The sequence below is a fragment of the Ovis aries genome, chromosome 9 (assembly GCF_016772045.2).
Source record: "Ovis aries strain OAR_USU_Benz2616 breed Rambouillet chromosome 9, ARS-UI_Ramb_v3.0, whole genome shotgun sequence".
Lineage (NCBI taxonomy): Eukaryota > Metazoa > Chordata > Mammalia > Artiodactyla > Bovidae > Ovis > Ovis aries.
In genome coordinates, this window is record NC_056062.1 from 14605657 (window position 1) to 14618790 (window position 13134).

Below are 13134 nucleotides of genomic sequence, written 5' to 3' on the forward strand. Positions count from 1 at the left end.
TCAGTTCAGTCGCTCAGTCGTGTCTGACTCTTTGTGACCCCATGAACTGCAGCACGCCAGGCCTCCCTGTTCATCACCAACTCCCAGAGTTCACTCAGACTCGCGTCCATCAAGTCAGTGATGCCATCCAGCCATCTCATCCTCTGTCATCCCCTTCTTCTCCTGCCCTCAATCCCTCCCAGCATCAGAGTCTTTTCCAATGAGTCAACTCTTTGCATGAGGTGGCCAAAGTATTGGAGTTTCAGCTTTCGCATCATTCCTTCCAAAGAAATCCCAGGGCTGATCTCCTTCAGAATGGACTGGTTGGATCTCCTTGCAGTCCAAGGGACTCTCAAGAGTCTTCTCCAACACCACACTTTAAAAGCATCAATTCTTCGGCACTCAGCCTTCTTCACAGTCCAACTCTCACATCCATACATGACTACCGGAAAAACCATAGCCTTGACTAGACGGACCTTAGTCGGCAAAGTAATGTCTCTGCTTTTGAATATGTTATCTAGGTTGGTCATAACTTTTCTTCCAAGGAGTAAGCGTCTTTTAATTTCATGGCTGCAATCACCATCTGTGGTGATTTTGGAGCCCAAGAAAATAAAGTCTGACACTGTATCCACTGTTTCTCCATCTATTTCCCATGGAGTGATGGGACCAGATGCCATGATCTTTGTTTTCTGAAAGTTGAGCTTTAAGCCAACTTTTTCACTCTCCTCTTTCACGTTCATCAAGAGGCTTTTAGTTCCTCTTCACTTTCTGCCATAAGGGTGGTGTCATCTGCATATCTGAGGTTATTGATATTTCTCCCAGCAATCTTGATTCCAGCTTGTGTTTCTTCCAGTCCAGGGTTTCTCATGATGTACTCTGCATAGAAGTTAAATAAGCAGGGTGACAATATACAGCCTTGATGTACTCCTTTTCCTATTTGGAACCAGTCCATTGTTCCATGTCCAGTTCTAACTGTTGCTTCCTGGTCTGCATACAGATTTCTCAAGAGGCAGGTTAGGTGGTCTGGTATTCCCATCTCTCTCAGAATTTTCCACAGTTTATTGTGATCCACACAGTCAAAGGCTTTGGCATACTCAATAAAGCAGAAGTAGATGTTTTTCTGGAACTCTCTTGCTTTTTCCATGATCCAGCGGATGTTGGCAATTTGATCTCTGGTTCCTCTGCCTTTTCTAAAACCAGCTTGAACATCAGGAAGTTCACAGTTCACGTATTGCTGAAGCCTGGCTTGAAGAATTTTGAGTATTACTTTACTAGCGTGTGAGATGAATGCAATTGTGCAGTAGTCTGAGCATTCTTTGGCATTGCCTTTCTTTGGAATTGGAATGAAAACTGACCTTTTCCAGTCCTGTGGCCACTGCTGAGTTTTCCAAATGTGCTGGCATATTGAGTGCAGCCCTTTCACAGCATCATCTTTCAGGATTTGAAATAGCTCTACTGGAATTCCATCACCTCCACTAGCTTTGTTCGTAGTGATGCTTCCTAAGGCCCACTTGACTTCACATTCCAAGATGTCTGGCTCTAGATGAGTGATCACACCACTGTGATTATCCGGGTCATGAAGATCCTTTTGTACAGTTCTTCTGTGTATTCTTGCCACCTCTTCTTAATATCTTCTGCTTCTGTTAGGGCCATAAAGAGAGGAAGATGTGTGTTTTTGGTAAACAGGGTATGAGGAATGAAATTGCATTTTATTAAGGGAAAAGAAAGTAGGTCTGGCTCACAGGTGACTGTTTCTGGGTGGGGAGAGTTTTACTTTGGATACACAAAGTAAAAAAAAAGAGGGCTTTTGGAAACCCAATTAAAAGAGTTTTGTACATGGTACAAGTTTTCTTAAGATGTTGAACTGCCTTTGAAATCTTTCATTGTTATTTTCGCTAAGTGAATAACTTGTTACACAGTAAATATTGTATGGTAGGTATTACTAATGCAGATATTCTAACAACTAAATGGAATTCATAAAGATCTGACATGTCCTGGTAAATGTTATTAGTCATAGTTATAGTTACTCTCTAAAATGGTATACGTCATAGCAGCAGCCAAGTTGCTTTGCCTATTGAATTGCAATGAGATTTTAAACATGCTTCTTAGGCCTGTCATCACAGAGGGCTATGGTTTCATTCTGACGCCTGTGCAAAAATATTACCTCTTCAAGATTTGTTTTAAAAGGGCAGGGGCTTTCTAAGATTAAATTAAAATTAACTAGGTAAACTAATTTTGTTATTAACATAATTTAATATATTTAACATAAATTATAAATATATTTAATATAATATATATTATTTATTAGAGTTCTCTATATTGCCTGTTTCAAAAAGTGTTGTTTCTTACATTACCAAGTGTGTGACTGAGCCCCTGAGAAAACGATGGGCTACAGTTCCATACGAGATCAATGATTGTAATAGTGTGACCACAGATATAAGAAGAAGCAACAAGAGGGACTATTTCCCTGGACCAAGAGGCCAGTAAGGTAGGTGTGGTCCAGAGACTTTTGCTGCTCATGGGGCCTGGTCCAGAAACACTGGGTGGCCCATGAGTGAAATCATTGACAGACTTGGGAGTAAGCATTCCTAGCACCATGGGATAAAATGGCCACGGAACCCAAACCGTGGTCAACTTGTGGCTGTGAAGGGGCCCTGCCGACTGAAAACCAGCACTCGCTGCTGCCTCTACAAAGGTTAAATCGCTGCCCTTCACACCCCCTGAAGGAATTCAGGACGGAGAGCAGAAATCAGGCACTCACTTTGTGCTCTGGGAAAATGGACAAAACAGGCCTTCAGATAGTTAGATATCTTCGTGTAAGCATTTTCTTGAGCCCAAATTCTTACATCTTCTCATACCTAGAAAAAGGCTAAAATTGTTACTGGAGACAGCTACTTTGGCTTATATGTTTATACCACATTAAAAGACTAGAACCTACTCGGACGAACTTAGACAGCTGGCTGCCTGGCAAAACACCAGGCCCAGATTGGCTTTCAGGCTCATTCTCCTGGAGAAAAAAAAAAGATTTATTTTGTCTGCTAACGTTCAGGTTGTTAGTCCTTCAACTACTACTAACTGGGTCTGTTGTACCTACGTTGATAACACTAGGTTAAAATACATAAATACATATATATGACCACTCCAAATGGCTCCATTCCTGTGAAGAGGGTAACCCAAGTGTTGACTCCACCTGGACCGAGATCAAAACTGCTACTGGTTCTTACTCCTGCTTGGACTGCTGGTTACAGTAATTCTTTTAGTGACCTTTGTTCCCTGCCTTTTTAACCTACTTGTCTAGTTTGTTTCTAAGGACACAAGAGCTTCCCAGACAAAGCGATGGTGATACCTGACCCCTGACCCCAGTCACACACTGAGCCTGACTCTGGTCATTCTCTGATCCTGGTCACACTCTGACCCCTGACCCTGGTCACACTCTGACCTCTGAGCCTGGTCACACTGTACACACTGACCCCAAGGTCTCTAGAGGAACAGGGAAGGGCATAGACCTCTTAGTAGGGAGGCTTCCCAGCAGAGCACCCAGACCCTGGCTGAGGCACATTCCTCCTCATCCTGTGCACAGCTGTGACTTCAGAAAGGCTCAGCCTGTATCTCCCCACCAGGGTCAGGCAGAAACTCTAGGAGGAGCTAATGCCCAGAGGCCAGACTTGTTCCAGAAGAAAAGGACAGGTGGGGTCTCTGGGTCTAAGGACAGAAGGCACTGGACTGGGCCAGCCGCTGGGAGAATGGGCCAGGAGGAAGCTGGGGTGTGTGAGGTGCTGTCTGTTCCTGTTAGCCGCGCCCGGCATCACCCTGGCGGCCTGGGGAGCGGCAGAACCAGACAAGCCCGGCTGCCGTTTGGCTGCCGCCCAGCCCTCCCTTTGAAGTGACCAGCCTGTCAACTCGCTGCGACAGCCTCTCATCCCGCATCTGAAACTCTGGCACCACCAGCTCGCCGTAGTGTCAGGAACCAGGTCCGGCGGGTGGAGCGTCTGACACCTTCTGGGTGTTTAGGGAAGGCTGGGTGCCCCTCCCCACCCTGGTGCCCAGGGAGACACAGCCCTCCCAGTCTCAGGATCAAAGACCACAGCCCACATGGAGCTGCTGCCCCCCGGGACTAGAAAAGGCCACTGGGGGCCATGGGGTGGGGTGGGGGGCTCCCAGGCAGAATTTCAGCCGCAGGACAAGAGGAGGGAAGGACACCCTGGAGCAGGCAGGGACGGAGCTGGAGGGGCGTGAGATCTGGACCTGGTGGGAGAGGAGGGAGGAGGGCAGCGGGGCTGTGGTGGAGCCGGGTGAGTTGGGCCCAGCCCGCCCAACGAGGCCTGTCAACAGCCCTGTACCGCACCTACCCGTGCTGGCTGGGGCAGCGTGGGGCCCAGAGGGGGGAGGCAGGGTCACAGACAGGGCAGACCCTGGAGAGGCTGAGGCGCAGCCCCTGGGGAGGGGGGGGCGTGTGGACAGGCTGGGGAGCAGTGCCTGGAGCTGCTTGAACCTAGGACTGGATCCGTTTCTCCCCCTTCTGAGTCTGGGGCCAGGCCCATCTGTCAACTCACTGACCTGCAGCGGGGCCAGGGGCTCTGATCAAGGCATGCCAGACCCTGGAGGGGACACCAGGATTCGTGTCCCCCTGCAAACCCACCCCTCCCCCGCCACCGTCCAGGATCTTTCTGTTGACCCAGCAGTTTTGCTGTCTTTGTGCCCTTAAGCCTCTGAGCACATTTTGGCTGGTTGTCCAGGCGACCACTTCCCCATCAGGACGCCCCACGTGACCACCTCAAAGAAGCCGTGCACTGGGGCCTGGGCACCCTGGGAGGACTCGAACCCAGAACCACTAGACCAGGACTCAACACTGCAGAAAGGAATGGGCATCCAAGGCTCCTGACAGAGGCAGGAGTCAGGGTGCAGGGGAGCCCCCCTCTGCCGCTCCCTTCCAGGCAGGCTGAGGCCATCCTGAGGGGCAGTACTGTCTGGTGGGGAGAAGTCAGAGCACCCCCGAGGGAGTTACAGAGGCAGGCGAGGACCCCCAACCATAAGAGGGGGGTCATGAGGGTGTGGGGAGGGGCCCAGACTGCGGGAGGCGGAGGAATGAGGAAGGGGCAGGGAGGGGTGGAGGAGAGCCACCAAGGAGGAGCGGGTCCAGGTGGAGGTGGGTGGGGCCCCCAGGGAGGGGGCGGGCCTCCGTACCTCCGCTAACAAACCGATCCACCTAATCTGCTCGGCTGGCTGGTGGGGTGGCTGCACGGTGCTCCCATTCCTGAGGGGCAGGCCCCGGACCGACGTGCTTCAGGAACCAGACCATGTGGGGGACACGGCTGGCACTGCCAGCGCTGGTGCTGGCCACCTGCAGTGAGCTCGGTGAGGGGTGCCGGGAGGCCGGAGGGAGCAGCGGGGGCCAGGGAGAGGCAGAAAGCAGGGAGGTGAGGAGGGCGTGGGGCCAGGCACAGAGGGGCACCGGCAGAGGGGTGCCTGCGGTCCAGGGAGGGTGAGGACGGGGACAGTGGGAGGCGCTGTCAAGTGCTGGGACTGGCAGGGTGGTTGGCCGCAAAAGTCCTGGGTGCCCATTGTGGGAAATGGCCCTTCATGGGGGGCGTGGGCACCAGGGATGGGATCTCCGCTGGGGCAGGCGGGCAAGGTCAGAGTCACGTTCCCAGATTCCAGTGCCGTGGTTCCTGAGGCAGGACTCAGGGGATGCCATGGCCACCCCGGGGAGGCACTGGGGTGGGGGCAGCAGGACGTGGAGAAGAGGGAAGCAGACTGGATATCCTGGGGCACTTGCGTCTCAGACACCCAGACCCTCACGGGCCCCACTCCCAATTCGAGGAGGAGCTGGTGGGCTGGGCCCCAGCCAGGCTGTCCCATCCAGGAGGAAACAGAGGTGTCTGGGAGACACAGTGACAGCAGTGGGGGCAAGGGCCAGGCTGCGGGGGCCCGGCTGGGGCACCGATGCTGGAAGGAGAGGGTCAGCCCACCAGCCTGCACCCTGACCCGCCTGCGTCCCTCTGGGCCTGAGCTTTCCTCCTCTCCCTCGTTCAGCTTCCACCAACAGGCACAGCAGACCCGGCTCAGCCTGCCTTGCATGCCATGTACCTCCCTGCCCGATCCCCGGCCCCCCTGCAGCGCTTGGGGTCCTGCATGTTGCTGATGAGGACCCCGGGGGTGTTGGGGGGGCGACCTGCTGCAGTGAGGTCCTCTGGGCCCCTGCCGGGCCCTTCACTGCAGAGGTGTGGGTGTGGCCTCACCTCCGCGTGCCTCCCCAGCACCCCTAACACAGCTTCCTCTCAGCTTTGGCCAGCAGGCTAAGCCCAACCGCCAGGGGCGTACTCTGCCTCAGGACTCAGGGACCCAGCTCGCGGCTCTTGAATCTTCCTGGGGTTTTGGTTGGTGGGCGCCCGGAGACTCGGTGGCGTTGTCCCCCTCAAACCTAGGCTGCTGGGTCCCAAGGCTTGGGAGGGACAGGCCTGCCTGACCAGCCCTGGCGCGCCCTTTCCCAGTGGTCGCCCTGCAATGCTACACGTGTCCCGAGCCCGTCAGCGTGTCCAGCTGTGACACCATCACCACCTGCAACGCCAACGAGACCATGTGCAAGACCACACTCTACTCCCTGGAGACAGGTCAGCGGGGCGGCTTGGGCAGGGTCCCAGGCCCAGGCCCGCCTCCAGCCCAGGCCCGCCTCCAGCCCAGGCCCTGTGTGCAGAGAGCGGCCACCACCTTTGACATTTCCAGAGAGAGCTTTTGGTCCCAGCAGCCAGGCTCCCTCCCTCTTTCCTCACCCTTCTTCCTGGAATGGGAGGCCCTTGCAGCCTTGCTGGGGAGTCACAGAGTGGCCTCACCCCTCGAGGCATCCTGAACAAGTCACTGCACGCCCCTGGTGCAATGGTGGTGGAAGGAAGGAGGGGCCAGGTCATGGAGGGGTTGAGGCAGAGTGGGTGCTGTGGGAGGAGGCTGGGCTGGGGCTCGGGGGGCTGGCCTGACACTGGTGCCCCCATTCCCCCAGTGTACCCCTTCCTGGGGGACTCCACGGTGACCAAGTCCTGTGCGAGCAAGTGCGTGCCCTCGGACGTGGACGGCATCGGCTGGACCCGGCCCGTGTCCTGCTGCAACACTGACCTGTGCAACGTGGACGGGGCGCCCACCCTGGGCAGCCCCCGCAGCCTGGCCGGCACCCTCCTGCTGATCACCCCACTCTTGAGCCTCCATCTCTAGACCATGGCCCACAGCCCCATGTAGCCCAGCCCCCAGCGCCTCTGAAGAATCACGGCCCACACCTGCACCAGGCCTCCTGAATCTGTTTTCTGGAAGCAGACCTACCTGCTGGATGGGGAGGAGGGCTGCCCGCTGCAGCTCTGGCTCCTCAGCCTAGGCCGTGTCCCCCTTAGCCGTTCTAGCCCCTCCATCTCCCCAGCCCCTCTGCCCGGCCCAGGCTCTCTCTCGGCCACTCCGCTGCCCCATCTGTCTGTGGGCCCTCCATCTCCCTGTGATGGGGTAAGGGGGGATGGTCACTAGACCTGGACACCCTTTAGTCCTGGACACCCACTAGACCTGGACACCCTCTAGTCCTGGACACCAACTAGTCCTGGGTCACCCACTAGTCCTGGACACCACTAGACCTGGGACATCCACTAGCCCTGGACACCTTCTAGTCCTGGACACCCACTAGACCCGGACACCCCCTAGACCTGCACACCCACTAGGCCTGGACACCCTCTAGACCTGCACACCCGCTAGAGCTGGACACCCTCTAGACCTGCACACCCTCTAGAGCTGGACACCCTCTAGACCTGCACACCCACTAGACCTGGACACCCTCTAGTCCTGGACACCACTAGACCTGGACACCCACTAGAGCTGAACACCCACTAGTCCTGGGACACCCATTAGACCTGGACACTCTTAGTCCTGCACACCCTCTAGACCTGCACACCCACTAGACCTGCACACCCACTAGTCCTGCACACCCTCTAGTCCTGAGACACCCACTAGTCCTAACACACCCACTAGATCTGGACACCCACTAGTCCTGCACACCCACTGGTCCTGAGACACCCACTAGACCTGCACACCCACTAGTCCTGAGACACCCACTAGTCCTGCACACCCTCTAGTCCTGCACACCCACTAGTCCTGCACACCCACTAGTCCTGAGACACCCACTAGACCTGGACACCCAGTAGATCTGCACACCCACTAGACCTCCACACCCAGTAGATCTGAGACACCCACTAGTCCTGAGACACCCACTAGACCTGGACACCCACTAGACCTGGACACCCACTAGATCTGCACACCCACTGGACCTGCACACCCTCTAGTCCTGCACACCCACTAGACCTGCACACCCACTAGTCCTGAGACACCCACTAGTCCTGCACACCCTCTAGTCCTGCACACCCACTAGTCCTGCACACCTACTAGACCTGTACACCCACCAAACCTCCACACCCACTAGTCCTGAGACACCCACTAGACCTGCACACCCACTAGTCCTGCACACCCTCTAGTCCTGCACACCCATTAGTCCTGCACACCCACTAGACCTGGACACCTTCTAGTCCTGGACACCGAGTAGACCTGGACACCGAGTAGACCTGGACACCCACTAGTCCTGCACACCCTCTAGTCCTGCATACCCACTAGACCTGCACACCCACTAGTCCTAGCTCTGGGGGCCTGGCTGTGGCAGGACAGGAAGTGGGGCCCACAGGCAGGAGGCACACCACATCCACCAGGGCTGGATCAGGGGTGGCTTCTTGGAGGAGGAGGCATTAGGACTGCCCCTGAATGACAGAGATATTGGCTGGGTACAGGATGGCAAGCCAGGCCAGGCAGAAGGTAGGCAAGGGGGGCCAAGAGTGGCCCAGGACCAGGGATTACTCCACGAAGCCCCACAAAGCTCACCAGCCTGGCCCTGAACAAGGCGTTATGCTGGGTCAGGTCTGTGGTGGCAGGGATCCCTGCGTCGTGTGGCAGAGGCGGGGAGGCTGGAGGGTGAGCTCCAGGCCCTCTCCAGGCCCACCCCAGAAAGCCCCCAACCCCACCCTCACAAGCCCCACCCCCACAAGCCCCACCCCCTGGTGCCCAGGCAGCCCAAGCTCCAGTGCAGAAGGGAGCTCCATCTCCCCTGGACCTTCGGCCAGCCCAAAGCCTCCAGGCTGCCTCCCCAGGGAGCCCCCGCCCCGCAGGCCTCTCATACCTCCTTCCTGCCCCCGCCCCTCCCCTCGGGCCCTATGAGCACAGGCCTGTGCACTTGAGGGATGGAGGGCAAGAGATGGACCCCAGGTACCCTGGGGTACACCCCCGGTCTCTGCCCCGCCCCACTCCAGAGGCTGCTCTGAGGCCCTGAATACACACAGCACCCAGAGTCTCCAGCCACATCGCGACGGGGCTGCACGGCTTTCCTTCTGCACCACAAGGTGCCCCCCCCAGCCCACAGCCCTGAGTCCGGAGAACCCCAACTGTCTGTCACCCCCTTTAAGGGTTTCCTGCCCCTGGATGGAGGGAGGCAGCCGCTGGACGCACAGTCGGGTCCCACTGAGGGCATCCCACGCCTGCGGGACAGGAGGCAAGCAGCCTCGGAGGCCTCCTGTCCCTCGGACCCTGGGAACGCCACACCTCCTCTTCCTGCGGGCAAGACTCGCAGTCCCAGGCAGCTCCCAGGGGCAGGACCCTTGCAGAGCTGCTGCTGGGAGAGCATTTGGACAACCCCCCTGGAACAGCGGGGGCCAGGAGGCCAGGAACGTTCACACAGTCTCAGACACCACCCCCGGGGCCGTGTCTCTGGATGCTGACCTTGTCAAGGAGACCCTGCCCTCAGCTATCCACCAGCCCTCCCACCTGGCTCTTCCCGTCTCTCACAAAAACAAGGACGGCCGTAAGGACGGCCGTGGGTCACTTAAGCCATAAAGCCTAGATTGAGACTCAGTAAGGGCTCCCCTGGTAGCTCAGCTGGTAAAGAATCCGCCTGCAATGCAGGAAACCCCGGTTCGATCCCTGGGTCAGGCAGCTACCTTGGAGAAGGGCATAGCAACCCACTGCAGTATTCTTGCCTGGAGAATCCCATGGAGGAGGAGCCTGGAGGGCCACAGTCAATAGGGCTGCAAGGAGTCAGACACGACTGAAGCGACTATGCACCCAGGCGTGATTCGGTAAACACACACACACATGGCCCTACAGGCAAACATGAGAAGGCTGTGTGTCCATCCTGGTCACTACCCCACCGCCCTCAGCACCCTCCCTGCCATCTCCACCTCCAACGTCTTCTGGCTTCTTCAAGGCTGCTTTCCAGGCGGCCTGCCCCGATGGCCCACGGGGTCTCCCAGCCTGGAGCCCAGACCAGCCCACCTGGTGGCTGCTCCACATCCATCACCACCGCGACCTTCGCCGGCTAGTTTTCATAGCTGCCCCCTGGGTTGATGGTCCTCTGCCTGCTTTAACACCTGAAAGGGGGTCAGGGTGGCTCATGAGCAGGCCTGGTGGCACAGAAGCCTGGAGGGTGCCTGGACCCACCATCTCTGAGGCTCAGACCAGACCCTGCCTGGTTCCACTCGCACAGCCCTTGTGCCTTCGCAGCCCAGGCCCCAGGGAAGGGCCGCCCCGCTGTGTTCTGGGCCCACGCCCGCTGTGTGTGACTCCATCGTTTGACCTGCATTAACCATGGTCCTCCCTTTGCAAACAATTCCTTTTGTTTCCTTGCAACCACCTCCCCATCCACGAGGCCAAGTCACTTCTGCTCTCCAACTGCCCTGGGTCCCTAGTTTCATCAGAGAAACAGAAATCCAGTCTGGAGGAAGAAGAGTCACCCCAAGGTCACACACAGAGACGGCAGCACAGCCAAGGCTCAAATCCAGGCCTCCTGAGTGCCAGCCCCAAGCTCCTCCCAGCACGTCACCCTGCCCTGAGACTGGGGTGTAACTCCCTGCTCTATGGCAGGGCCCACCCCCACTATCCAACCAGCACATACCCCTTCATCCACCACCTCTCTCATAAGTGGTGGAAGAATAAGTGGGCATGAGGCTCAAGTGTCGGAACGTGCCCCCTCCCTTTCCAGCCAGTGCACCCACCACCCATGCATCGTCCATCCGTTCATTTCTCCCTCCACCTAGTCACTCGCTCAAGCATCACCCTGCCATCTGTCTTTTCAACCATCCATCATCCATCCACCCGTCCATCCACACATCCACCCACCCACCCACTGCGCCCTCAGAGGACAGAGAAGTCAGAGGATGGGACAGCAGACGGGACCCAGGCCTCTGGCACAGGGGAGACGGACGGCAGGGTCCGCAAGCAGCAGAGCACAGGGGAGGACGTGGGGCAGTGTGCAGTGGGAGGTGGGCCGCGTGGCAGGTCCAGGAGCCCTGCTGTCTGGGGCCGGGAACAGGAAGCTCAGGCTTGGTCTAAAGGCCATTTGTGAGGAAGAGGTTGGCGGTGATGAGGGCACCATCGGGGATGTGGGCCCAGGGCACCACACTCAGCAGTGGAAAGGGGCCCACGGCTCCCGTGTGGCGGCCAGGGGAGGGGTCGGCCTGGCCAGCTCCAGCACCCAGGGCTCCCGCCCCGAGGGCCGGCACTTACGCGTCCTCCGCCAGCTGCTTGCCCAGCTTCCACCCTGCTGACTCACTGGCGGCTCCTGCCGCCACCCAGAGTGGGGACCCAAGGGCTGGGTATAAATCCCCACAGGCGGCCGGCGGAGACCGCAGCTGCTCGGCTCGACTAGAGGGATGGCCGTCCCCAGGGCCCTGCTGGCCCTGCTGCTCGCCGCAGCCTCGGCTGTGAGCCTGGGTGAGAGGGGCAGTGTGGCTGGCCGGCAGGGGGCCTGGCGCTGGTCTTTGCCCAGCCTAGCTCCGCGGTGGGGAGGGGGTCACTGACTGGGCTGGTCGCCCTGACCCTCTGGTCCTGAGCCCGGCTCCACCCAGGGCAGGGGTCATGGCCTGCTCTCCAAGCAGGGAGACTGTGGCTCGGGTTGCGGGGAGCGCAGTGCAGGGATCACGTCTAAGCCGGGAGGGTGGGCCTGAAGGGGCTCAGCGGGGCAAGGCTGTCCCCCAGGGAGGGACCCGACACACGCTCCAGGTGGAGCAGGGGGAAAGGGCCCAGGACTGAACCACCCCTGGCCTCTTCTCCTGCCCTTCCTGTGACCCCCAGGGTGGGTCTCAGGGCTGGGTGATGAGGGTCTGCCTCCGCTCCTCCCCCAGGTGAGGCCTTAAGTTGCATCACCTGTGAGCAGCCCACAGCCCTTCCTCTGTGCAAGAACATTACCTACTGCAAGCCGGACGAAATAGCCTGCAAGACCACGCTGATGACGATGGAGGCAGGTGAGGCGGGGGCCTGGGGCTCCCAGCTCCCACTTCAGGGCCACACTGCAGACCCCAGCAGGGGCCTGGGTGACTTCCCGGCCATCGGTCAGTTAGGGTGTCCTGGGAGGAGGCAGGAAGCGCAAGGTGAAGGGCACAGATTGGGACGGCCAAGGAAGGCCGTGATGGGGTGACTGTGCTCTGACACCTGCCCTCCCTCCAGAGTTCCCCTTCAATGAGAGCCCTGTGGTGACCAGCACCTGTGCCAGCTCTTGTGAGGCCACCGACCCAGACAGCATCGGGGCTGCCCACCCCATCTTCTGCTGCTTCCATGACCTCTGCAACTCCGTGGGCATTGCCAGGCTCAGTGCCGGGGCCCTGGCCCCCCTGGGGGCCGTGGTCCTCAGCCACCTCCTTCCCTGAGGCACCCAACGCTGCCAGCTGGCCACTCTGTTGGCACACGCCCACGGCCCAATCTCAGTGGGCACAAGGCTACTGGTGGGACCCTGGGGGAGAATCGTTTTGGGGTGCACTCTGCCCTCCTCCCCTAAACCTGTGGAATACATAAATAGACCGAGGCTGGAGACCATCTCTTCCTTCTGGACAGAGAGAGCCCATGGGGCCGCCTTCAGGGAGCTGGGTGGGACCAGGCGTGTTCCGGCACGCGAGCCTTGTGCCCACCACGGCCGTTCTGAGCCGCTTCACAGACAGGCAGGCAGAGGCTTCAGGGGACAAATGCCTTCCGGTAGTCTGACCAGGATTCGTTGCTCAGCCCAAGGAAAATCTGACCCTGCTTCCAGAATATTTCCTGGGGTTCTGGAGGCATCCCCCTCTCCCCAGGATGGGGAGGAAACAGGCTGGAATCCAGTGT

General features: G+C 58.2%; 2 protein-coding genes across 2 annotated transcripts; both read left to right on the forward strand.

Moving 5' to 3' along the window:
* The first annotated feature begins 5183 nt into the window (after positions 1-5183).
* LYPD2 (LY6/PLAUR domain containing 2) lies at positions 5184-7249 on the forward strand. The gene is made up of 3 exons (XM_012183474.4): positions 5184-5334; positions 6471-6590; positions 6974-7249. Exons 1-3 carry the CDS (start codon positions 5277-5279, stop codon positions 7180-7182), a joined length of 387 nt encoding a protein of 128 aa, XP_012038864.1. The 5' UTR covers positions 5184-5276; the 3' UTR covers positions 7183-7249.
* Positions 7250-11668: 4419 nt separating this feature from the next.
* On the forward strand, positions 11669-12841 carry SLURP1 (secreted LY6/PLAUR domain containing 1). Its single transcript, XM_027973459.2, has 3 exons — positions 11669-11754; positions 12165-12284; positions 12487-12841. Exons 1-3 carry the CDS (start codon positions 11694-11696, stop codon positions 12684-12686), a joined length of 381 nt encoding a protein of 126 aa, XP_027829260.1. The 5' UTR covers positions 11669-11693; the 3' UTR covers positions 12687-12841.
* The last annotated feature ends 293 nt before the right edge of the window (positions 12842-13134 follow it).